The 26,715-nt window shown below is 53.4% G+C and overlaps 1 protein-coding gene across 3 annotated transcripts in view; it reads left to right on the forward strand.

Annotated features, from left to right (window-relative positions):
- The window catches only part of KCNN1 (potassium calcium-activated channel subfamily N member 1), a 30,535-nt gene that overhangs the window by 1,292 nt on the left and 2,528 nt on the right, over nt 1-26,715 (forward strand). Inside the window, exons 1-8 of one of the 3 annotated variants that reach the window (XR_004131932.2) lie at nt 4,085-4,164; nt 8,590-9,072; nt 9,797-9,892; nt 12,810-13,228; nt 15,991-16,132; nt 19,417-19,527; nt 20,138-20,240; nt 24,701-24,770. Coding sequence is in view for 2 of the 3 variants with exons in the window: in XM_064480003.1 (XP_064336073.1) it covers nt 8,671-9,072; nt 9,797-9,892; nt 12,810-13,228; nt 15,991-16,132; nt 19,417-19,527; nt 20,138-20,265; nt 24,701-24,770 (1,368 nt within the window). In the remaining variant the exon portion in view is untranslated. Of the gene's footprint in view, nt 1-4,084; nt 4,165-8,589; nt 9,073-9,796; nt 9,893-12,809; nt 13,229-15,990; nt 16,133-19,416; nt 19,528-20,137; nt 20,266-24,700; nt 24,771-26,715 lie in introns of those variants that run through there. The other 2 variants (XM_031437608.2, XM_064480003.1) reach the window with 2 other exon arrangements.

The raw sequence follows: 26,715 nt of genomic DNA on the forward strand, positions 1-26,715 counted from the left end.
GGGTCTGGAAGGGTGCATAGGAGTTTGCCAGTGGCCAACTGGAGCCATGCCTAGGATCTAATTATACAGATGCTGTGAGGGCCATGGGGAGCCACTGGGCACTTGTAATTAAGAGCAACATGATCATATTTCAGCAAGGAAAGATTCCTCTGGGGGGCCTGGCAGAGACTGGACTGGATCCTGAGAGTCCAGGAAGCAGCTTTTGAAATGTTCCAGGTTATGATCAGGCCAGTAGCAACTAAGAGTATCCAGTGAGCGATCACAGTATGCCTGGCACGTTTAATGCGGAGTAGCTCCCTGGCCCCTGCCACTGCCTTCCGAGGGCCCTCATTGCCCTGCAGAGGAAACTGAGGCTCAGAGAAGGTTGATGTTTTGTCCATGACCACTGTTTGAGTTTCTGGGGGCGGCCGTAACAAATGACCACAGCCTAAGTGGCTTAAAACAGGAGAAATTTATTGTCACGTTTCTGAGGCCAGCAATCTGAAATCGAGGTGTTGGTGGGGCCATGCTTCCTCTGGAGGCTCTAGGAGAGGTCTTTTCCCCTCTCTGGAAGCTCCAGATGTTCCTTGGCTTGTGGCTGTGGGACTCCAGTCTCTGCCTCTGTCTTCACGTGGCCTTCTGCCCACTCGTGTCTTCACAGTAGTCTGCTTATAAGAACACCAGTCGTTGGATTAGGGCCCACCCTAATCCAGTATGACCTCATCTTAATTTAACTACACCTGCAAAGACCAATAATGTGATCAAATAAGGTTACATGCTCAGGTCCTGGATGGACTCGAATTTGGGGAGGATACTGTTCCAGCTATACCACCATGCAGCAGAGCGCTGTCAAGCCTTTGACCCCAGGGCTTGTGCCAAGGCAGGGGCTACAGGGATGGGGGAAGAGGGTAGCCTGGAGCGAATTTAGAGGTGTGAGGGTCTCTGGGGAGGAAGAGTTAGTCTGGAGCCTTCCAACCTCAGCTTGGGGAGGGAGGGGAAGGGAGGGGAGGGTCTGAAACAGGAATGCCGTTGCCGGCTGAATGAACAAGACAGCCCCAGGGCATGTACCCTGGTGGATGAGGGTGGGGCTTCCAGACCTCGGCTGCTTGTGGGAGCTCCGTGCTTACTCTTATGACAGAGCCGATTCCCTGCCAGTGTGTCAACACCAGTTTCCCACCTCTTCCAGAGTAGAGACTGAGGGCTCAGTGGGCTGCTTATGGGGAGGACCAGAGGTGGGGTGGGGGGGCTGCCACTCGCAGTGGCCTCCTTTCATCTGTGAACCATCTATAAGAGCTAGATGTATCTATTCATTGGTTCAAGGTCTTATCTTGCCTGCTGGCCTGAAATGGTGAGTTTGGGGGATTTTATCTGTCTTCATCACCACAGTCTCTCTGCCTCAGGGTACAAGCCCTGCATACAGGAGGTACTCAATAAATGCTGATAGAATGAATGAAGCTTCTCCAGGTCTCTCAATCCTGGAGAGCCCAGGAACAAGCCCAGCTCCCCCTGGGCCTTCCTGTCAGCTTCCTGCCTGCTAGGGGGCTTAACCCGTCACGGCTTCCACTCTGCTCAGAGTCCACCGGCACACAGCCCTGCCGGTGGGCCCCTGTCCACCTCTGTGACTCACCCTATCTCATTTCCTCCTTCCCTCTAGCCCCCCTGGTCTCTCTTCTCTTCCTCCAACACACCCTTCTCAGTGCCTTTGCCTTCCGTTGGGTGCACCCTTCTGCCCCATGCAGGCCATTGCCTCTGGGTCCTTCAGTTCCTGTGAGGTTCTCCCAGGTCGTCTGCACCCGGATGTACCGCCACTGCCCTGGACTTGGGACCCCACCCTCGGGCCCCTGGGGGAGGGGCTTTGTGTTTAGCTGCCAGCCTCTCCCACACGCAGTCTGTAGGCCATTTCCTGGGGCTTGAGTCCAGAGGGCATCCTAGCTTTTGTTCGTTTGCATGTCCTCAGGTCCCTTCCAAGCAGCTGCGGGCCGATGAGGCTCTGTCTGGAGTGGAGACTCAGGTATTCCCCACCTAGAGCCCCACCTTCATCCACTCCCGATCCCTGTCTGCCACTGCCAGCCTTGTCTGAGCGGAGAGCAGGATCAACTTGGGCAGGAGGCGATCAGCCACCAGACTGACTATCCTAAGTTTGTTTCCTTGAAGAAGGTCCCTGATCCCTCAGGGCAAGTGAGCCCAAAGGGGAAAGAGGGATCTTTCCAGAGGGAGAAGGTAGGTGCGGAGTCTGCAGTGCCTGGTAGGGTGGAGAAGCTAGAAAGGCCTCTGGGGGCTGTGGCTGATGCTTTTGTGAATTTCTGGATGTTTACATGTTGGACTTGAATTTAGAAAGCGTCAGACGCTGCAGGAACCCTGCAGCAGTCTGTGAAGACTGGGGTCAGCCCATAGGTATGGTGAGAATGCTTCTTGTGGGTCAGGGACCCATCCGGGGGCTGGCTCAGGCTGTCAGGGGCCAGGGCATTGAATGCAGTGCAGGGATGTGTGCCAGACCCTGAGGGAGATGATGTGGGTGGCTCCTTCACTGTTGTGCTTTAGAAAGTCCGCAGTGACCCAGGCAATGGAACAGCAAGTGCAAAGGCCCAGAGGTGGGAATGAGCTGAGAAGAGTCAGAGGAGCCCTGGGGAGGGGGACTGGTAACTGGATGGGGGGAAGGAGGAGGGATAGAGCGTGGTTGAGAATGCATCCCTTTTGGGCCCCCACAACCCCACTCGAGTCCCTGTGGACACAGCAGGGCATGGATGGTCCCCAGGCCTCCACTTCCCAACCATCACAGACCTGCACACTGTCACTGCCGCTAGGCCCTCCTCACAATGTCCCCAACAGGCTGAGATAAAGAACAGACTCTCCAGAGGAGGAAACAGGAATCCCACCTGCTGACCTCTGGCCATCACCTAGCTCTGCTCAGCCTCACCACTGTCACTGGCCCACAGGACCACCCCCTGCCCAAGTAGCTGTCCACTCATTCATTCATTCGGTCCAGCTATTTCCTGGACACCACAGAAGAAACAAAACAGATAGCTGCCCTTAGGCCATGATGAGCAATCAGATGTTCCTGACCTGCTCCAAAGCTCAGAGCCAGGAAGAAAACAGATGGGAGGCTGGGAGAGAGATGGGGAGAGCTGCTGCCCCCAGGAGCCCCCAGGCTGGGGAGGACAGAACCAGATTCAGTCACCCGGGTGACAGGGGGACAGGGTGGGGAAAGGGTGAGGCTGAGGTAATGAGGCTGCCTGGGAAAGGAGGAGGTAAGGGTTCCCCACTCCCCCAGTCCCCAAGGCTTCTCTGAGCTGCCGTTAACATTGAATGAATGTTGATCAAGGCTACCCTCAGTGCCAGGGGAAAGGGGTACCATTTGGGCACCCCCCCCCATAGTCTCCTGCTGTCCTGTCATCTTGGCATTGATTTTGGGAGTTAGGACTGGGGGAGGGGCCTAATCTAGGTGGGCTCTTTCCTTCCAAAGAAGGCAGCCTTGCCCCAGGAGGCATCTCCTCTACCCCTGGAAGCCCCCATGCCCAGATCCTAGGCACCTCCACTTGCCAACATCCTGCTCCTCCACTTCAACGGTTCCCCACATGGAACAGACGTTTGATGAGGTGATTTCAAAAGGGAAGTGTCCAGTCACTGCAAAGTTGTCCCCTCAGCAAGTGCGTGGTTTGATCAGACCCCAGGCACGCAAAGGTTGAGAGATGGTTGGAGTTTGGGAAACTGATTTTGGAAAAGGGGTGGTCAGGAGTTCCCAAAGGCTTTCGAGGTCCGGAGTATTCGGTTCTCCAAGGTCCTCTCCATCGAGCGGGGCAAGAGGGCGAGTTTGACAACCAGCCGCACGCTGGGGGGCGAAGGGGGCACCAGAGAATGAGGGATCTTTAAATGGAGGCGGGGCTTGCGGGGTCGCCGGGGGCGGTGCCACCCTGGGCTCGGCCAATCGGCGAGCCGCCGGCGTCGCACCGCCCCCTCCTCTCCCAGCCCGGGCGGGCGCTCGCCCCCCGGCCGGGCCCGTGGACAGGGCGGCCGGGGATGCGCCCGCTGTCGCCGCCCCCGGCCCCAAAGCCCCGGGGCCCCGTGCCCACCTGCTGCCGGCCGCCCCGCCCGCGACCCCGGCTCCGGCCCCCGCCCGGGGGTCCGCGGCCGCTCAGGACCTTCTCTCCTCCAGCCTCGTCCGCCCACCCGAGCCGAGTCCAGCAGGTACGGAATGGGATGGGCAGAGGCACCCAGGGAGGGAGGCGCATCCCAGAGGGAGATGCGGTTTGGGGCAAGAGCCAGAAGGGAGGATTTTCGTGGGGTCTGCAACCTAGGGTACACGGGAATGGGGGAAATGTGTATATGCTCTGCCCGAGTGAGTAAAGGTTCACAGACCCCCATCTCGGAGGGAGTGGGTAGCGGGTTCACTTTGGCAGGCGCAGGGCAGTGAGTCTCCAAACTCCATAGATACAGTGAGGGGAGCTCTCCCGGTGGAGGCAGTGACCCAGGACTGACTTGGGAACGGGAGGAAGGAGACCCTCACCACTGGCCCTGGTATCCAGTCATTACGGGCAGCATGGCAGGGGTTGGAAAACCGGGTCCCCCAGCTCTCCCTGGACAGAGGTTGGGTACCAAGCACAATGCACTGTCCGGACTGTCCTGAAGGGTGGAGCTGCAAATATGAGTGCTGGAGGCTGGGGGTGAGCCAGAGATACTGATGAAGATGGATCACAGTGGAGGGCACTGGTGGAGGCAGCCATGGGGAGGTGGGGAGGGCAGGCTAATTGCCCCCTGCTGGCTACTGGCAGGTTCCTGATCGGTGGTGATGAGGGGAATGCCTAGGGGATCCAGCAGTCAACCAGCGACTCATTGCACCCACTCTGGCAGCCCATGGAGTGGGAGGGCAAATAGATCCTGTCTGCCCTGCAAAGCTAGGGCCCCATGAGTACTGGGGGGTGGGGTGTCTTGGGGTCTTTCTCCACGCTCCACAGGGACACACAACCCACAGCTCACCCACACATCCTGGAAGATTCTGCCATGTGCTGCTCTGGCCATGATTCCTGGGAGGGGTAGGATGAGCATGTCACCCCGAGGGGGCTGTGCCTTGGAGACAGGGGGCACCTGCTCCTGGTCCAGCTCTAAAGAACGGAGCTTGGTGTGGGGTAGTAGCTGGGCTGCGTGCTAAGCATTTTCCATGTGAGATCTCACTCCCTTCTGGCTATGACTCTGCTGGGTGGGCACTGAGACACACTGTTACTGAAGAGGCAGCTGAGGGGGGGAAGTGACCATCCTGTCTGGGATGCCCAAAGGTGCCTCTTAGAAAGCCACTGCAATCAACCCACCATTTGTAAGAGGGCTCACTCTTCGGGGTCTGGCCAATTTCTTTCTCTTCCTGTTGAAAGGGAGAGTTTGGAGGAGCCGACCTCCTTGCTCCCTGCTGCCTGCACACCTTCCTCGGTTCCTCAAGCGCCCTCCTGGGTACCCCCTGCCCCGCTTGGCCCACAGGTTTCTGACAGTATCTCTTAGGATGGTGCAGAAGGCAGGGTTCTACTCACCCCCTACCCCAGCATTCAGGGAACAGAAGTCTTGTGTCTCAAACATGTTAGACAATTTGGACAATTCCAGGGACTCTCAAAACCAAATGCAGGGTGTTTCTTACCTTTTAGGGGAACTCCTTGGAGAACCCAGGGCCCTGACCTAGAAAAACACACCCTTTCATGGACATCTAAACCTTGGCTGGGTTTTCATAGGGGCTCCTGGTTCTTTAGGAATCTCTGAGGGTCCCTGACACCCCAGCTTTAGGCCCAAATTGCAGTAAGCAGGGGAAGGTCTCTTGTCCCCAGGGCCCTCTGGTCCCACCCAGCCTTTAGAAATGGGTTGTCCCATTCTCCTGTGGAATCTGTCTGCACTCTTCTGCAGACCACTCTGTCCTTCCCTTTCCTATGATGTCGTGGGAGGGGTCAGACACACATCATGCCTGTGTCCTGAGCTTTGTGATCCCTCAAGGGCAGGGCCAGGCTGGCTCCCTTTCCAAATGGCTGCTCGTCAAGAGGGACCTGGCCAGATCTGACTACCACCTTCCCCCCCCAGACTACACTTAGTCCCTGCCCTTCCTGGCTGCGTGACTTTGGGCAACTTGCTGAATCTCTCTGAACCTTGTCTCCCATCTGTAAAGTGGGAGTAAGAATGCCGCCTACCTCGCTGAGTGGCGGTAGGGATTAAATGTGACAATTCTGATAAAGGGCTTGGCCTGCAATAAGTGCTAGGTACACATTAACATTATGGGTTCTAGGAAGGCCCTCCACATCTCTGCCTTCCTGGAAGCCACCTGCCGCCGCCTGTCTATGTGTCCGTCCCCTCTGCCTCCTCCCTGCCCGGGCACCTTAGGACGCGGCTGCCAGGCAAGGAGGAGCATGGCAGACATGCGTCCGAATCTGGCCTGTGTGTTGGGCGGCTGAGTCACATCCCCAAATTGCATCTTCATCCGTGCATTTCAGAAGGTCGTTTGCAGCACCCCCACCCCCTCCCAGTCCTGTCTGCCGGGCCACCGCCTCTCCTGCCCATGCTCCCCAAGCCCTGGGCGGGGACCTTCTGCACTTTCCAGAGGGAAGGCAGGAGAGGTGCCTGGGGTGTCCTTGTCTCTTGGGCAAGGGCAGGGTCTGGGGCTGCTGTGTGTGTCCTGGGGGTCAGCTCTCAGCCCCGCCTAGCGCTGACAGCCCTTTAAAGGGGCAGGCAGGGGCTCTAGCCCAGGAGGAGAGTGGCACCTGAGTGTTTGTGAGGATGAAGAGAGAGATCAGGGCCAAGGTCAGCCTTATCAACTGCGATGTACTGGGCCTGCAGGGGACCAGCCATGTAAACTGAAGTGCTGGGCCTACAGGGGACCAGCCCATGTAAATTGTGATGTACTGGGCCTGCAGGAGACCAGCCCATATAAACTGAAGCTCTGGGCCTGCGTAAGGCCAGCTCTTATAAACTGTAAAGTTTTCGGTCACAGGTAGCCACGGCTTGGTTGGTGTGATGGATGGGAGTGGGACATGTTCTAAGACTCATGTTTCTTGTGTTCCTACTGTGTGCTGGCACCAGCATCTGGGGACATATAGTGAGTAGGACAGATCCTGTCTGGGGGGGCGCCAGACCAGGGCACAGGTGGTCCTGCAATGCATGCAAGTGGTGCCCTGGCCAAGGGCACCCATGTCCCGCCTGGCAACATGGCTCATCTTGACTTGTCCTGAATTGACATTTTCTGAGTCTGTCACCCCCAGGAATATGGCTTCAGGGCCAGGGAGGTGTCCTGTCTGTGCACACAGCCACCATTCCTGGGCCTCCAGTACTTTCCTGCCTGGCCTCTTCAAAGGGGACAACACTTGGCCCAAAGCCCACCGCCACCTGGCTTGTTGAGAGAATGTAACAAGGTAGCCTGGTCCAGAAGCTATCTTGTAAGGAGACGGCCCCTTCACCGCATGGTGCCTCAGTTTCCCCATTGGCAAAACTGCCCAAATCCTAGGACCCCCTTCTTGGGAGTATTGTGAGGATTAAAGAGAAAATCTGTGTGAAGAGGATACATGCAAAGGGGGAGGAGAGGTAGTGGGCTGGGGTGGAGTAGGGGGTCTGGCAACTGGGGACCCAGGAGATTGAACTCCAGGCAGCATGTGCATGTCACTGTCTTCAAAGTCCTTGCTTTTGCATGTGATGCCACAGGACATTGCCCTGTGCAGGGGCAGAATCTGAGGATGCAGATCACAGTCTGTTCCTCAGTAGCCGGTTTCCTCTGTGGGATAACTTGAATCTGGCCTGATATTACAGGACCGGGCTGAGCATGTCTCCCAAGGCCCTGTAGAATCAATTCTGAGATCTTAGAGTACAATCCTGGATTGCTGCTTTGGTCCTAGAATCTGTTTGGAGATCACTGAGGGAGCTGAGGGTCTCATACCACAGCCACGGCCCCTAATATGCCCCTCGCTACACTCTGTGACTGTGTAAGTGTGTTCAGGCCTCTGGACAACTCTATGGGAGGAACTGGAGGTTCAGTAGAGTGAAATTAACTTGTCCAAGAGCCTGAAGGTCAGAAGGAGACAAGCCTGGATCAGAACCACCTCCTGACTGCTCACTTACATGGTCTCTAGTCTTCCCAGGCAAATCAGCCAGCAGATTCCATCTTGAGGCATTCAGAAGTGTTTACTGTGTGTCACCTGTGTGCTCAGCATTGTTCTGGGTATTTGGAGACGCAGAAAGTCAGTGGGCACAGGTCTGGCAGGAGAGTGTTCCAGACAGAGGGCTCAGCAGGTGCAAAGGCCCTGAGGCAGGACCAAGCTTGTCGCGGTCTGGTAACGGAGAGGCCAGTGTGGCTGAAAGGGAGTAACTCTGGGGAAAGTGAGAAGGATAAGGAGGCTGGGAGCCAGATCACAGAGGCTTCCAGCCACAATGAAGAGTTGAGTTTCTGTGCAGTGGCAGTGGAGAGGCCTGGGAAGGTTTTGAGCAGGGGAGGGGAACATAGGCCAACTTGACTGTTTCTAGGATGGCCAAGCCACATATTAGCTGCAGTGGGATCATGGCCTCTCCAGCCTCAGAATGTTTTTGGTGGGGGGTGTCCCTAGCCCTCTGGTTAGTTGGCAAGGCCCTGACATGACTGTGTTCCCCATGTACCTGCAGGTCAGCGAGGGAGCCCAGTCGCTGAGCCATGCCGGGCCCCAGGCGGCCGGCAGCAAGCCCAACCCCAGCGCCCACATAGTCATGAACAGCCACAACCACCGTGGCTGCGGGGGACGGCCGCTGGGTGGCGGGCTGGGTGCCCTGGGCCGAGACCCTCTGGACCCTGAGGCCAGCCACCCCCCGCAGCCTCCGAATGGCCCAGGCATCCAGGTGGTGGTGGCCAAGAGTGAGCCAATCCAGCCCTCACCCAGCAGCCCCCAGGGGCAGCCCCAGGACCAGGAGGAGGAGGAAGATGAAGAGGAAGACGAGGCGGGCAGGCAGAGGGCCTCAAGGAAGCCCCCAAGTGTAGGTCACCGCCTGGGCCACCGGCGGGCACTCTTCGAGAAGCGGAAGCGCCTCAGCGACTACGCCCTCATCTTTGGCATGTTCGGCATCGTTGTCATGGTGACGGAGACAGAGCTGTCCTGGGGGGTCTACACCAAGGTATGCATGGCCCTTCCCTGGTCACCCAGGGGAGGCCCTGCTGGGCCCACCTGGCTCCCCGCAGCCCCTTGGGCATGGGGTTGGGGCTACGTTGGCCCTGAGAGGTGGGTAGGGGATGCTGGGGGGACCCTGAAGGTGGGAATACGGGGAGCCTTGAGCCTCCTGCTGTGTCCACACCCTGGGTATGGCAGGGAGGCTGAAGGTGGGGGCAGACGGCTCCAGCCCATTCCCTCTGCCCTGCACCAAGGGGCTGCGTCTTGGCTGAAGGCAGGGAGGGGGCTGCCTCCCAGGTCAGGCCCAGGACAAGGGACCCCCAGAGAAAGGCTGTGCTGAGGAGCGGGAAAGAGCTTTCCCCCTTTAGAGAGCTGGACTACAAGCCTAGAGTGAGATCAGAACCATATTAGCCTGTAAACTGTGAAGTGTCAAGGCCGGAGGAGGCCAGGCCTTATAAACTGTGCAGTGCTGTGCCCACGTGAGGCCAGCCCTTATAAATTGTGGCATGCTGGGCCTTCAAGAGGCCAGGACTTATAAACTGTGAAGTGCTATACCCAGGTGAGGCCAGGCCTTATAAACTGAAGGGCTGGGCCCACCTTACCGTCAGCCCGGGCCAAAGGAGTAAGGACAGGAGCATCACTTCCTTCGTGAAACAACCAGGTAGGGGGTCTGGAGGGCTGCCCGCCCCCCACCCCCAGCGTCTGTCCTGCCCTCTGTTCTCTCTGCCCAGGAGTCCCTATACTCCTTTGCACTCAAATGCCTCATCAGCCTCTCCACCGTCATCCTGCTGGGCCTGGTCGTCCTCTACCATGCCCGGGAGATCCAGGTCAGTGCCAGGTGGGATTGGGGCAGCTCTCCTCCCCACGCCTCAGAGCCCCTCACACCAGCCATCTGAGACCCCAGCCCTTGAAAACTAAGAGGACCAGTAGCCTCTTTATAGGAAAAAAAAAAGATCTCCACAGAGACACACTGTTTAGATGACTCTAAATTTCCTTGTAACGCAAGTCTTTATTTTAATTTTCATTTGATTGTTTGGTAAAGAAGACAGTGAGGGAGCAGGAGGTGGGGGCTAGTTCTGGTGCACATGGGTCGTTTTTGCAGCCGTGGAGTCCAGTGTTTGTAACACCGGGCTCCTTCTCCTATTCCATCCCACCCTGCGTTTGAATGATTGATCACGTGCCAGGGAGTTTGTTCTCCTATTTCAGGGGTTAATAAAGACCAGCTCAGGGCTTGTCAGACAGACGTTACCACAGCAGACTGGCACCAGGACCTGGGAACACCAGAAGGTGTCAGATCTGGCTCCTGACTCTGGCCTTTGAGCCTTGATCTCTGTAATCTGGCAGAAGACAGGTGTACGAAAATCCTACCTGTGTTGCACTGTGTGTGGGCTTACAAGGAGACACCCAAGGTCTGGCACACTGGAGGGGTCCTCAATCTGGCTGGGAGTGGGGGGAGGACAGTGACCCCTGAACTAGAAGGAAGCAGTTCTGAGGTACAGATGGGGACAACATTCTGGCAGTTCCTCTAACAGTTAAACATGAGTTACCATCTGACCCAGCGATCCACTCCTAGTTACACATCCCAGGGAAGCCAAAACCTACATCCACGTAAAAACTTATACACGTATGTTCATAGCAGCATTATTCACAATCGCCAAAAAGTGGAAATAACCCAAACATCCATCAACTGATGATAACTAAAACTTGGTCCATCCATTATTATTATTCAGCCAAACAAAAAAAAAAATGAAGTACTGTGTCATACCACAACTGAGTGACTTAAACAACAGAAATGTATTCTTTCCCAATTCTCCTGGATGTCCAAGATAAGAGGCTGGCAGGGTTGGTTTCTCCTGAGGGCTCTCTTCTTGGCTTACAGATGGCCGTGTTCTCCCTAAGTCCTGACATGGCCTTTGGTGTGTGCACACGCATCCCTAGTGTCTCTTCCTCTTCTTATAAGAACACTGGTCCCCATTCTTATGACCTCATGTAACCTTAATTACCACTTTAAAGGCCCTGTGTCCACATACAGTCATATTAGGGGCTAGGGCTTCAACAGATGAATTTTGAGAGGACACAGTTCAGTCCATAACACTCCGCCTCCTGGCACACTTCCTCAATCCATGTCCTTCTCCCATGCAAAATGCATTCATCCCATCCCAACAGCCCCCAAAGTCTTAACCTATGCCAGCATCAACTCTAAGTCCAGGTCATTTAAATTTCATCTAAATCATTGGATAAAGAAGCTGTGGTAGAGGGGAGGGTATAGCTCAAATGGCAGAGCACATGCTTAGCATACATGAGGTCCTGGGTTCAATCCCCAGTACCTTCTCTTGAATAAATAAATAAATAAACCTAATTATCTCCCCCCCCCAATTTTTTTTTAATTTTTAAATTAAAACAAAACAAAAAAGAAAGAAATGAAAAATAAGTTGTGGCATGTGTGTGTATACACACACACACACTCACACATATATGTACATACATACATATGCATACAATGGGCTATTACTCAGCCATGAAAAAGAATGAAATTTTGTCATTTGCAGCAACATGGATGGACCTAGAGATAATCATACTAGGTGAAGTCAGAGAAAGACAAATATCATATGATATTACTTACATCTGCAATCTAAAAAAATGACACTAATGAACTTACAAAATAGAAAGAAACTCACAGACACAGAAAAAAAACTTATGGTTACCAAAGGGAAAGGGAGTGGGGAGGGATAAATTAGGAGTTGAGATTAGCAGATACACACTACTATATATAAAACAGGTAAACAACAAGGTCTTATTATATAGCACAGGGAACTATATCCAATAGCTTGTAAAAACCTATAATGAAAAAGAATATGGAAAAAGATATATATATATATATATATATAACTGAATCACTATGCTGTGTTCCAGAAACTAACACAACATTGTAAATCCAATATGTCCATAAAATCAATCAAGCAATCAATATTATCTAAATCAGATATGGGTGAGATTCGAGGTATGATTCCTCCTGAGACAAAATTCCCCTCCAGCTGTGAACCAGACAAGTTGTGTGCTTCCAAAAAAACATGGTAGGACAAGCATAGGATAACATTCCTGTTCCAAAAGGGAGAAAGATGAAAGAAGTAAGGGGTGACAGGTCCTAAGCATGTCTCAGGCCCGGCCAGGCAAGTTCCATTAGATTTGAGGGCGGGAGAATGACCCCCCTTGGCTCAGCACTCCTCCACCTTCCAGGCCCTCTGGGGTGGCAGCGTTGGTCCCTTGACCCTGGCCGGTGGCCTCTGTCTTCTTTCACTCAGCATAATGTTTTCAAGGTTCATCCCCGCTGTAGCATGTGTCAGAACTCCTGTTTATGGCTGAGTAATGTTCCATTGTATAGAAGGACCACATTTTATTCATCCATTTATCCATTGATGGACATTTGGGTTCTTTCCACTTTGGGCGACTGTGAACAGTGCTGCTGGGATGATGTGGGTATAAGGATGTGCTTGAACAACTGTTTTCATCCCTTGTGCCTATAATCATAGGAATGGGATGGTTATGTCATTGGCAACTCTGTGACTTTTGGGGAAACACCTGTGCCACGTTTAGTTTGAATTGTGGCTGATGCTGAGAACTAGGGAGTTTTACCTCTGAGGCCATGTGTCTTGAAAAAACGGATGGGGTTTGGGGCGGGGGTCTCACTCCCGGGCCTAACCACGTGTCTGAGACCCATGCCACCCGCCTGCCTGACCTCTGCAGCTGTTCATGGTGGATAACGGGGCAGATGACTGGCGCATTGCAATGACCTGCGAGCGCGTTTTCCTCATCTCCTTGGAACTGGCCGTGTGCGCCATCCACCCGGTGCCCGGCCACTACCGCTTCACGTGGACGGCGCGGCTGGCCTTCACCTACGCGCCGTCGGCGGCTGAGGCCGATGTGGACGTGCTGCTGTCCGTGCCCATGTTCCTGCGTCTCTACCTGCTGGGCCGCGTCATGCTGCTGCACAGCAAGATCTTCACCGACGCCTCTAGCCGCAGCATCGGTGCCCTCAACAAGATTACCTTCAACACACGCTTCGTCATGAAGACACTCATGACCATCTGCCCGGGCACCGTGCTCCTTGTCTTCAGCATCTCCTCCTGGATCATCGCCGCCTGGACCGTGCGGGTCTGCGAGAGGTGCGCCCCTGACCCCCTGACCCCTGACCCCCATGACCCTCATACCCACCCATGACTTTAGTGACCCTGGGACTCCCTCAGCCATCACTCTGTCCTCACATCCCCTGACCCTAGTGACTGCCCCTCTGCCAAGTTCCCGGCCTCAGTGACTCTCATGTGCAACTCCCTCCTCCCTAGGACTCTAGCCCTGTGTCCCCAGTTACCCCCAGCCCCTACCCCGACCCACACCCTCTAGGACCCCATCCGTATCTCCCCTCCCTTTCCCCCAGGGGGGCCCCTCCATGGGCTGGACCTCTAACCTCTGGCCCAGGGTGGTGGAGGCAGCAGGAACAGGGACCCCCCCACCAACCACCTGTTTCCCCCACAATTTAACCTGCTCTCCTTCTCCCCTCTGCCCGCCCCACTGGACTGTAGGGAAAACATGTGAGTCCTACTCTCAGCCGAGCTGTGTGCACAGAGCTGCCAGCTGTCCTGCCCGCCAGGAATTTAAGATCAGCTGCCACCAGGGGAGGGAGCGGGGAAGTGAGGCGGGGGGCCGGGACCAGCCGAGAGCCCACGGGGCTGTGGGGAGAGCCTGTCCCTGTGCAGCCAGGCAGGTGGGTCTTGGGTTGAGCCCGGGCCAGCAGGGAGGCAGGCCACTCTCAGGCCAAATCCCCATGGCATCCCTGGGGTCCTTGTCTCCAAAGTGGGGAGGGGGAGGAAAAGAGCTTAGCTCTGGTGCCTTGTTGGGGCACCTGGCCCCAGGAGGCTTGAACAGCTCCTCCTGAGAGTTAAGTGGGTCTAGGGTGAATGAAAACTGGCCCAGCTTTTAAGACCCCCGTACAGGGCTTGTTCTGAATAGCCCTGGAAGGTGGAGGGCCATCAACCCAACTTATAGATGAGGAAACTGAGGCTTTGGGAGCAGAAAGGCATCCCTGAGGGCCCAATCTCAGTTCCAGGAGAGGGAGGAGTCCCACTGGACTGCTTGTCTGGGAGGGAGGTCTCTCCTGCCTCGTGCCTAGCTGGGGAAGGCCCTAGAGGGGCTGTGGTAGGTGGTGCTGGGACTGGGCTTCCTGGGAGGTCCCTGGGCTGGACTCGCCCCCAGAACCCCAGTCCTCACCCCTTCAAACTCCCCCTCCACGGCCGCTGCCTCAGACTGATGTGGGGCTCATGGGGGTGAGGGAGATCTGTTACCAGGGCTTACTGTCTGAGGATCATGCAGGGGCTCCTCAGACCCCTGATGTGCCCCCTTGCCAACTCCCACAGATCTCAGGACTGGAGCTTGGGAACTGGGAGAGGGTGCCCTTTGTCAAGGCACCCCTGAGGTCCAGGCCAGGTTGTTGCAGGGGTGCCAGGTGAGGGTGGGGAACGGGGCAGGGCCGAGGGGGGGCAGCCAATCCTAAATTCTGAGCCCTGTGACACTGCTTGATGCCCCCTCGCCTTCCTCCTCTGCCCCTGTGGCTCTGTCCCACCCCACCTCCTGCATGTCCCCCACTCCCTGGTTATGGGTGGTCCTGCAGCACCCACCATAGCTCCAGCCAGGCCTGAAGCCTCCCAGCCCGTGGCTGGTGGGTTCCCCTCTCCTCCTGCCTCCTGGGTGGGGGGCCCTGATCCCCTGAGAGGTGGAGGCTGGTGCAGCTTGGGGCTCAGGTGCCTCAATGAAAGATAGGGTTCAGTCCCTGGTCCCCCTCATCCAGCAGACAGCCTGGAATGACACCTGACCTCCTGGTAGGGAAGGAATGCCCAAATCCCAAACCTGCTGGGAAGGCCTCCATCCCTCCTTCTCATGTTTTGGGTTTCCATCTCTTTCCCATCTTGAGCCCCTGATCCCAGCGCTGTCTGCCTGAAACAGCCCTCCCTCCCAGCTCCCCTGCCCTGCCCCTGCAGCCTAGGAGGGAGGGGATTAGCTGGAAAAGGCTCCCTGACCTCCCTGAGCTGGAGGGGCTTTGCGGAAGGAAGGGGCTGGGCTGGAGCAGAACATCAAGCCACCCCCAGACTCAGAAAAGTAATCCCTCAGCCCCCCAGCCTGGGCTGACCATAGGTAGAACCAGCTGTGATCGGGACAAAATCACATCCTTTGCAAGGCCTTGGAGATCTGTCCCCTTGAATAACACAAGTTGAGTCCCAGGCCTCTCCCCAGGGTCAAGCAAGCTGCCCCATCCCGCATGACCCCCAGAAGAACTCCAGGCCTGAGGTTGGGGCCACTGGTACTGCCCTCCAGGTATTGACTTCCCTTCTACTCCCAAGTCCCAGGGTGTGGTCCCCCAGTCTCCTGTCTCCCTGTTGAATCCTCCTCCCTCCTCTCAGCCTTGCTGGCTGGGGAAGTTCTTTCTGGTATCTGACCTGAATCCTCACCTCTACTTCCTGCTGCTTCTGGTGCCCCTGGCCACCCATGTTCGCATCTGTCTGTGTGTCTGTCTTTGGGAGGGGGATCGTGTGCACATGTGTGGACACATGTGGACGCACCCTCACCTGGACCCCTCTCTGCCCCATAACCAGCAGCTTGGGGGTCAGGCGAAAGTAGAAGGTTGAAAGGGATGCTGGGGAGGAGGGTGTGGGTATCTTCAGGAGGACCATGGGGCTGCCCCAGGCGCTAACCATTCATCCACCCCGCCCTACAGCAGCGCCTTGGACACTGAGCCCCCAGAATGAGCAACTTCCTGCAAGGCCCTTCATGCAGCTAAGGGGACCCAGGGCCCTGTCTTCCTGGCGCTGCCCTAGGGGGTATGATGAAGGAAGAGGGACCAGAGTGGACTGACTTGGCCCTCCCTGGCTCCCCCCAGGTACCACGACAAGCAGGAAGTGACCAGCAACTTCCTGGGGGCCATGTGGCTCATCTCCATCACCTTCCTCTCCATCGGTTACGGCGACATGGTGCCCCACACCTACTGCGGGAAGGGCGTGTGCCTGCTCACTGGCATTATGGTAAGAGCAAGGGCCCTTGCACACTCCCCACTGACGAGGAGCTCACCCCGTCTCGAGCTACACCTGCTCAAAGTTCCTCCCTGTGTCAGCCCACCCCTCTGCCACCCTGTTCTTTCCCTCAGATGTGACATGGAATCCACACCTTCAGGTTTCCTGGGGCATCTCCTCTAGGGCTCTTCCAGCCTGAGATACGCAGCGCCTGCTGTGCCTGCCGGGCCAGGTGCTGTGGTCCACTCTGAACCAAGTGGCGTCTTTGCCCCTTTATGCTCCGCAGCCTGCTTAGTTCACAGCCCTTGGATGTGAATGTGCCTTGATGCTTCTGTGCCTCAGTTTCCCCGGCTATAACCAGTGCCCACTTCTGTGCTCGTTGCAAGGACTGAGTCTGTTCATTTATAAGTGCCTAGAACCATGAATGCCTCAGGTACCCCGTCAATAGCCTCTGAGCTAGCCATCATGGGCCAATTCTGCATCCTTGCCTGACTGCCAGGGTGTCTTTAGCACCCCCACGGAGCCCCTTGCATGTGAAGTTTATCTCGTGTGACTCCTTGGGCCCAGGCAGCAACTCATCTTCACTAAAGCCTTCTCAAGTCCATCTGCTTGTGTGAGCAAACTTTGACCTCTGGTGCCTTCTCTTTACCCTGATTTGATCATTAGGTTCCCTGCCCATCCCTTTCTTCTGGAACCTTCTTCCTCTTTAAGCTTCTTTTATCTCCTCCACAAATGCTTTTCTGTGTTTTGGATTGCTATGAATTGTTTGATGCATAGTAGGGAACTCCTCTCCCCAACCCCCAAGTAACACGTTCATTTGTGAAAAACATCAGTGAACACCCACAGGCCTAAAGAAACCAACCTGATTTCCCCAACAGGGTCCACCCCAGACCACTTCCTGAAGTGGGTCCTTCCTTCTCTTGGCAGAGAGATGTTTGTTCTTGAAAAGTACGATGCCGTGCCCACCATGGTTTCCCTTCTGCAGAGGGAGGGACTATCTTTCCGGGGCTCAGCCCAGCCCCCTTCACTGCAGGTAGACCATCCTCCATTGTCACCATCTCCTGAGGTCTATGGCTCTCTCCCTTCTTCACCTCTTGTCCCCTCCTATTTGGATACCACCTGGGGGTGCATGACCGTCTCCTGGCCAAGCTGTCACAGCCCCTCTTTGTTAAAAGGCATTCTGCATATTTGCTTATGTTATTTTGCGAGAATAGAAGGGGAAAAAACTAAAGATTGGCCACAGTCCACTCCCCCTGTCCCCACCCCCATGAATAAAGAAAAACACTCAGATAAGATGATGGCTTTAAACCCAGAAAACCCACAGCAAAACAGAAAAGCCAAGTTCTCTTCTCCTGGATAAACCTCCTTCAGAAAACTGCTTCTGTGGTTAGCCTGCAGCTCATTCCCTGCCCTCAACCCTGGGACGTGCAGGAGTGTTTGCACCCAGGGATGTGTCTTGCTTTTTGCTGTCACCACACAGCCTGGTATCACATGAAGTCATACCTTGGTCTTTTTTAGCGACTCTCTGTTTTTTGTTGTGTTTTTTTCTTCTTTTGAAATAATGTTTTTATTTAAAAAATTTTTTTCCAGCTTTGTTGAGGTATAATTGACAGTTAAAAATTACTCATATTTAAGGTGTGCAACTTGATGATGTGATGTACGTAAACATTGTGAAACAATCACCGCAATCAGGGTAATTAACGTATCCATCAGCCCAGCTAGTTACCGCTTCCTTTCTGTTGTGATAACACTTAAAATCTACCCTCTTAGCAAAATTCAACACACAAGTATTAACTGTAGTCCCACTTTCCGTTTCTAATTCTTTTGTTGTCCCATCCCTCTTCTATCCTTGCCCAAGTGTGTCCCCACCCAGTCACTGCCCATGGACTCACCCCCTTCCAGACACTTATAAAGCACATGTTTGCTCATTCTTGAACTTCAAGGCATCCCAGCATGGCCTCCTCTGAATTTCATGTCTTTTGCTGGACGTGGCATCTGTGCTATTGTGCAGAGTCACTGGCCGATCCTTTTCCAGGCTGCATAGTATTCCACACTGAGGTAGTCTGTTTCTTGGCCCTGGTTGACAGGGTTTTTTTGAATATGGACTTTCAAGTCCTCCCAAGACCCTCATCCTGGCCAGGAATACATGATGGGGTTTCCTCAGGGGGCAACTTTGCATCCACCCCACCCCAGCTGGTCCAACAGTGTCCCCAGCCCTTGCCCACCCTTCCCATAAATGTTTCCTTCCATCAATAAGAAAAACTAGCTACTACCTTGGCCCCCAGGGGCCAAGCCTGGATCTCTTCCTTCCTTCCATCCTACAGGCAGCAGCCGCAGGAGGAACCAGCGGACAGGAGAGTTGCCAGAGAGAGCCTTACAGCCCCCCTCACTGGCCCCCGCCACCTGCTTCCCAGCCACTCCTGCAGCTGATGACACCAGGATGTCCTGGGGTCCCTGGCTCCTAATTCTCATTGACAGAACCTCCCTCTCCCCTCCCTCCTCCTGCGTCACTTTTCGCTGCCCGCTCCCCCCATCCCTATCTCTCAGCCTTGCCCTCCACCTTGGGTCCTCACTCCTGCCCTTCTGTCTTTCAGGCAGCCTCCATGTGGACAAGCAAGTCCTCTCTGGCCTCCTTCCCTAGCCAGTGGAATGGCTGTCACTCAGGGCATACTGGGGAGGGCAGTTGCTAAGAGCAGGGATCCCATCATTAGGGAGACGTCCCTGCCCCTTACTCCCCCACATCCTGGGACCTATACTTTGCCTCTTCCTTCCTGCAAGTGCCCTACCGCAGGCAGCTGGCCTGACCCTTCTTTCTTGCCACCCTTCTGACCCTACCAGCTGAATCCTCCTTACTGGTCAGCAACATGTCAGCTAGGTCTCTGCCCTCATTATCCAGACCCCAAAACCTTGATGGAAATGCTTCCAAATCCTCCCACCTCCGTGGGCATCAGCCCCACATGTTCATGCAGATCCCACATGTTTCTTGTCCCCTTTCCTATCCCCGAGCCTCACTTTCCCCCTCTGCCCAATGGGGATGAGTGGTCCTACCTCCTGGGGATGTTGGGGATCAAATGAACTAATCTGTGGCACAGGCTCCCTGGATGTTTGATGTATATTAAGCAAGTGGGGTTGGCAGTCAATGAACTCAGCAGGTAGGATCTGCCCACCCTATGGGCATGGAGGGTAAACGTTAGGAAGCAATCAGTCAGGCTTCCTGGAGGAGGGAGGGTGTCCTACTTACAACCCAGGACCCGTAGGAGGTGGACCCTGATGTGACCCCTTGCCCTCTAATGCAGGGGGCCGGCTGCACAGCACTCGTGGTCGCCGTGGTGGCCCGGAAATTGGAACTCACCAAGGCAGAGAAACACGTGCACAATTTCATGATGGACACTCAGCTCACCAAGCGGGTAAGGACACCAGCCCGCATCACAGCCACCTCGCTTCCTGATCATCAAAGGCAGACCCTCCCCACCTGACTTCTGCCCATGTCAGGATGCTCATGTGCCCGTGGGCCACCGTGCTGACTGTGCGTGCCCATACTGCGCTGGGCTATGCCACCATGTGGACGTTCATGAGCCATGCAGAAGACATGGCGATGGCCACAGGCGTCCACTTCTGTACTGAGTGGCAGCCCAGCCATGAGCCATTCAGCAAGAGGCAGGGGTTCTGTGACCAGGCAGCCAGGTGCAACTTACAAGCTGTGTGACCTCAGCAGGTCAGCCTCTCTGTGCCTCTGTTTCCCCATGTCTAAAATAAGAGAAATACCAGTGTGTGTCGAGTTCCTGAGTTAACATTTGCAAGGTATATAGAAAGGGTCTGGCCCATGGTGAGTGATGTGTATTAGGCAGAAACACATTTACACACACAGCACAGATGTGGACATGTAAAAATGGCCCTGCCTTACAGTCCCAGGACCCCAGGGGGAATATTCAGGAGTTTCTGGAGGTTTCCAGAAGTGTTCAGAGCCTTCTGTGGTTTTGTGCCCACCCTAAGGAACTGTTCTTTCTCTGGCCTCAGGTAAAAAACGCCGCTGCTAACGTTCTCAGGGAGACGTGGCTCATCTACAAACATACCAGGCTGGTGAAGAAGCCAGACCACGCCCGGGTTCGGAAACACCAGCGTAAGTTCCTCCAAGCCATCCATCAGTAAGTCCAGCACCTTTCCCGCTCGCGTTTCTGTGTCCGCCTGGCGTGGAGGCAGCCATGGCCCCTGCTGGGAGGAGGCCACAGACCAGGCCAGGCATCTCATCATGGCCTCTTCATGGCCATTCCCATGCTGGGTGGTCAGTTGGTGGTGGCTTGCAGCTTCTGTGCTGAGTGGAATGGTGGGGTGGACAGAGGGAGGCAGGTGATGGGCCCAGCACTTGTCCAAGACAATCACCTCTGACAAATCATGCAAACCACCCAACATAAGTGGCAAGGAGCATATTTTATTCTCTGGAATAGCCAAAATGAGTTTCCCCTTGGACATTGAAGTAATGTTCCCTTTTTGCATTGGCTTCCAGGAAGCTCAAAATTAAATTTGTGGCCTGATTCATGTGATCATGTTGGGTAATTAGAAGTGACTTAATTTCCCCTGTTGTCCTTTTGTCCTGAGAATTATTAAATCAAGTGGTCCTCATCCTTGGCTGCTCATTGAGGTCACTGGGGGTGGGGGTAGGGGGGCTGCACTTTTTAAAACCCCATGGGCCATGCCCAGCACCAGTTACAGTAGAGTCTAGGATGCAGCCTGAGTTCAAGCTTAAGTTCCTCAGGTAAGTCCAGTGTGCAGCCAGAGTTGGCAAAGTTTTTCTGTAAAGGACCAGATATTAATTATTTCAGGCTTTGTGGGCCAAAAAGTGTCTGTCACTCTCTACTGAACTCTGCTGTTAAAGCAGGAAGACAGCAAAGATGAATAGGTGTAACTGTGCTCTAATATCATTTTTCAAAAGAAGCAGCTGTCCAGATGTGGCCTATAGACCATAATGCCAATCACTGTCCACTAGAAGTATCATGTGAGCCACGTATAAAATTAAAATTTTCCTAGTAGTCACATTAAAAAAAGTGAAAAGAAATAAGTGAAATTAATTTTAATATATTAATTTACTCTAATATATCAAAATATTATTTTAATATGTGATTAATATAAAATAATTAACAGGATATCTTAGAAAACTTTTTGTACCAAATCTTTGAAGCCTGGCGTGTATTTTACAATTACAGCCTGTTTTTATTCAGACCATCCACATTTCAATGCTTAGTGGCCCCATATAGGATGAATGGGACAGTGCCCAGTCTAGAATTTAAACAGCTCTGAATCCTGTGGGATCAAGCACTCAAATATAAATTACAGCTGAGCCAGATGGTACCTGATTTAAAATAGAAAAAAATATGTTTTTAGGCATTTTTCAGAATGAGCCAATACATTCCCATCTCTTACATCCTGGAAAACCCCATTCTCAATTTGGCTGCCCTAGGTGAGCCAGATAGATCCCTGCCCCAAGACCTCCCAGGCCAGACTCACGGGCTGATGAATCGGGAAGTGAGGTAAACAATGTTAGGATCTGAACTAGTACAACAGGAAGACAACGAAGTCAGCCCTAGGAAACAGAGCTAGAGGCAGCACAGAGGACCCCGGTATGATCCACAGAGCAGGGCAGCTGTTCAGGGGAGATCCCAGCATGTGGCTGGGGTGGCCCAACTCCTGGGGCACCAGAGGGTAAAGGAGTGTGGACATGGAGAGACCAGCCATGGGAGAGAAAGCTCAGCCAGCTGGACTTTAATTTTTTAATTCTGTTTAATCACTTTTGCTTCTTTTTAAAGAACAGATTTATTAAGGTATAATTGGCATACAGTCAAAAGCAGCTCTTTAGTGGGTACAATTTGATCAGTGTTAACATAGATATACACCCACAAAACTATCACTGCAGTTAAGATAATGAACAGATCCATCACCCCAAAAGTCTCCTTGAGCCCCTTGTCATCCTTGTCTTTTAGCTAGAGAGTTTAGTCCATTTGCGTTTATTATGTTTACTGTTATAATTGGGTTACTTTTTCATGATTACAGTCCCTGCTTCACAGGACTGTGGGGTGATCTAAATGGAATCATGTGTGGAAATGCCTGGCATAGTCCCTGGCACGGAGCAAGCACTCAGGCACACATGGCACCCCAAACCTCTGCTTCTTGCCTCTGCTTCCATATTACCTAAAAAGCAGGGCAGGGAACTGGCACCCCACTTACTTGACTTCACTGTGCCGAGGTGTTAGTCTTGTCTCCTCACATGACCCCAAGGCCTTCCTTTTTGACCCTTCAACAGATGTTTACTGACCACTGGGTCCCAATCTGGTCTCTGTCACCTAACTGTGGGGCCTGAGCAAGCAACTCCACTACTCCAAGCTTCATTTTCTTATTTGTAAAGTGGAGACAATAGTAACTTGCCTCTTCTCCACGAGAAGAGCGTGGATTACACACAGCTGGGGTGACCGGACCCTGCCTGCCACACAATATTTTCTGAAAATGAGAACTGGCATTGTTGTTGATAATACCACCCTCTATATGTTCATTTGGTCACTCCACAAACATTTCCGGCACCAGCTTCTGTGTCAGGCATGGGGCACACAGGCATGGCCCTGCACTGGATCTTGCCCCAAGGGATGTCCCAGAAGGTTCTTTGGGGGAAGTGGGAGGGTAGGAGTTGAGGAGAGCCAGGTCTGTGGAGAAAGTATCTGCTTTGGGAGTCACCTGTGTCCCTTTGTTCTGGGGCAACACTGTCTCACTCACCCTCAGGTCCGCCTGTACCCCCTCACCAAAAAGTGACCTTACGAGTACAGCTTATGAAATCAAGCAAGTTTGCGCCAGGGCTTGAAGGGTAGATGAGATTTGGACGAGAAACTGAGAGGTAGGTAGGCATACCAAGGAGTGTCCACAGTTTGGGCAAAGGTAGGGAGGTGGGAATGAGCACAGTGCCAGGGAGACCGGAAGTACCATCTACAGGTATGCGGGAGCCACGGCATCTTCTTGAGCTAGAGAGGCCCCACGATGGGAGCGCTGTATGAACAGCCAATGAAAAGGAAGAAATGGTCTCAGAGAGGACGGATTGAGGGCACACAGCATGGGTTTGAGCAGTGTATGAATTTCTACTGGCCACTTTAACGAAGTACCACAAACTGGGTGGTTTAAAACAGAATTTATGATCTCACTGTTCTGGTGGCCAGAAGTCTGAAATCAGGGTGTCAGCAGGGCCATTCTCCCTCTAAGGCATTAGATCTGTTCAGGCCTCTCTCCTAGCTTTTGGCAGACTCAGGAGCTCCCTGGCTTATAGGAGCATCGCTCCAATCCATCTTCATACGGTGTTCTCCTTATGTGTGTCTGCATCCAAATTTCCCTTTTTTTAAAAAAATAAGGACATCAGTTATCTTAACCTGGTTAAATCTGCAAAGGCCCTATTTCCAAATAAAGCCATGTTCTGAGGTACTAGGGATTAGGACTTCAATGTATCTTTTAGGGGAAGGGGGACACCATTCAACCCATAACAGGAAGGTTCCAGAGATGCCAAGAATGACTTCCACGGGGAAGGTATGTCAATGGCTCCTTGGCAAGCCTCTGCTTCCTCTCCAGGGCACCCCCAGACTTCTGGGACTGGAGGTGTCTGTATCCACCTCCACTTCTCCAGACTGAGGGCCAGGTCCTCCCAGGCATCCTGGCAGCACCCAGCATGGGTGGGCCCCAAGAGGCCTCTCCGAGCATCTATCACATGTGGGCGTGCAGGGGTTCAGTTTGGACCAGTGAGGAGGAGAGTCCTACCTGGAATGGCCTCCCTGGGCTGGTTGAGCTACAGAAGGGATGGAGAGAAGGGGTGAGGACACACACTGGCCAACTCCCCCCACACCCCATAGGCTGCTGTCCAGGGGGCCGAGGCGGCAGAAGCTGAGTGGCAGGTGCTGGTTCAGATCCTGCTGGGATGCCAGTGAGCACTAGCTTTGCCCCTGTGAGCCTTGGTTTCCTCCTTGGGAAATGGTGTAGGCATAGTTTTCTGGACTAAATGCCACCTCCGGGGCCAGGAACTTGGCACAGGGTGGCATACAGTGGAGCTGCCAGGCTGAAGGCAGCTGCAGTTGCTGGGTGGGCGCTGCTGGAGGGAGAGTGCATCCCTGAGGGGTGACCCCACCCCCTCAGAGGCTAGACCTCCTCAAGCAAGGGCAGCAGCCCTTCCGCTGTCCAGGGTCCCAGCCTGGCCCTGGGGTGGTGCATATGGGAAGCGGGAAGGTTTGGGCACATGCCACCCAGCTGTGCTGAGATTAAAATTGCCTTGTGATTTCTCTCTGCTCCGCCGGGTCCTGCCAGAGCTCAGAAGTAAGTCTCTTCCTGGGGGGGGGGGGGGTGAGTGCATGTGGGCACTGTGGGTGGTGGCTGAACCGCCCCCCAGGCCCCACTGCCCCCTGCATGCTAGGAGGGAAGGGGGCTGCAAGGGGGCTGACCTCCAACTTGCCCCTCATCCCCCACTGCATATCTCATTGGGTGCCTCTGGTTGGGGTGGTTGGAGGAAGGACCCATGGCCCCACTGCAGCCTCCATTCAACCCCGTCCACCATCTGTCCCCCAGGCTCCGGAGTGTGAAGATTGAGCAAGGGAAGCTGAATGACCAGACCAATACGCTTGCAGATCTGGCTAAGGTGAGCAGGGCTGGGTGCGGTTGGGGCAGCAGCCTGGGCCAGAAGGGGTTGGTCTGGCCCTCAGAGGAGGATGGTGGGTATTCAGGAAAGGACAGAGCCCATCTCCTGCCACAGAGGGAGGGACAGTGCTGGTGCCCATAGTACAGACAGGTGACACAGGCAAGGGATGCAGGGTGGGCAGGGACCAGCCACCAGGGGATGTTGGCCCTGTCTGTAGAGGTCCACTGCGACCAGAGGCTTTGATGGTTAGAGAGATGCTAGAAATCTACATCTGAGTGTAAAATCTTTACTTTTTAATGTTGGCATCTATTTTATTTTTTAATGAATAGCTAATAAAATCACTTTAATAAGAAGAAGTAATTAGTGGGCTAAATTGATGAAGTGGTATTTTTACATTTAGGAATGTCATCAACACACAAGCTCTAAAATTTAAGAGAAAAACAAACGGCTTTTGCTGTGGATATACATTCAAATTACAGCATCAGGAGAAAGCTTATTTGTATAGCAATTAAACATCTTTCAGGAGATTAAAGTTGATTGCAAAGAGTTCTGTAAGATCAGTTTGTGTTATAAATGGATCTGTTTGTTGGTTCTAATGCCAAGTCCCATCCTATTCCCTGCGTTTTATTCATCTGTTAGAAGGTGTCAACTGACCCAACTCCAGTTAGGCAAGCTCTCAGAATATTTGTCAGACTATCCTAAACTCCCTTCTGACCTTTCATAAATAGTTTATGTGTGAACTTTGCTAATCGGCTCCATCCCTAATCAATTAATCAATCTGAGCCAAATTTAATATTACCTTCAGAAAATGTGAATTCTTCTATTTTACTGCTTAAACTCATCACATTTTGGACTCACCCCCTTATAACTAGCAAGAGAATGCAATGTAATTTGATATTAACCCACATAAACTTAATTTGGAAGAGAACACTACAGAGGAAAAAAAATACTCTAGAACCCCAAAGGAATCATTCAATTGGGAGTAGGAGGAGCATAATCTTAAGAGCATATAGAAATCCTTGGCCAACTAATTTGATGTCAGATGAGATTTACAGCTATGAATACATATAAAATACCCTTGAAAAACTGAGGTACTAGACATTATAGTTTGGATTCTCCATATCACACTTCCTTCATTAATATACGTAATTCAAATTTGAATTTCTAAGTTATTGAAACCTTGTAATCACAGCAGTGTACTCTCAAAAGACATTTAACAAAGGCTTCTTTGAAGTAAGTCTTTCACTGGATTGGATTATAGGGTTTCTAATTTTTTTTAACTTAACGAGGTTAAAATGTTTTTAGGTATTAAATTTTAATGCTTTCCAAGGTTGCTGATTTAATTGGTCTCTCTCCAACAAAAATTAAATGTATATTCTAATGTAAAAAAATTAAACCTCAGAGAGGTCCACAAAGACCCGTCCAAGGGCTGGATGCTACCAGACGTTACTCTCTAGCCCTGGGGACTGAGTGGCCCTGTGAGGCAGGCTGAGGTGAGGATCTGTGGTCCTAGGAGGTGCCCAGAGGCATGTGTTCATCCCCAATGGGGTTGGCCTACCAGTAGCAGGTGGAAGGCACGCCCAGGTGAAGGCGTGGAGGCTGGAAGGGAGAAGCTGAGTGTACAGTGTAGTAAGGAGCTGTGGTATGGAAGGATGACCTGTCTCCCACAGAGCAAGAGGTTGGGGTGCGAGGCCGGGGTGGGGTACCACCCCTTCAGTCCTCCCATCTGGGTTGACGGGCGGTGAGCTGCGGTCGTCTAGGGGTCTGATCTGTGCGGAGCTGGGCCCAGATACGGAACGATGTTCTAGCGCCACCTGGTGGCTAGAGCGGCGTCTGCACCGAGGGCTGTCCCTTCGTGGCGGGCTGCCCCAGCAACTCCCGGCCCCATCTGGACAGTGGCAGAACCAGTCTTTGCTTGCTGGGTTGTGGGGAGCAGTCGAGATGG

This window comes from Camelus dromedarius, chromosome 27 (assembly GCF_036321535.1).
Source record: "Camelus dromedarius isolate mCamDro1 chromosome 27, mCamDro1.pat, whole genome shotgun sequence".
NCBI lineage: Eukaryota > Metazoa > Chordata > Mammalia > Artiodactyla > Camelidae > Camelus > Camelus dromedarius.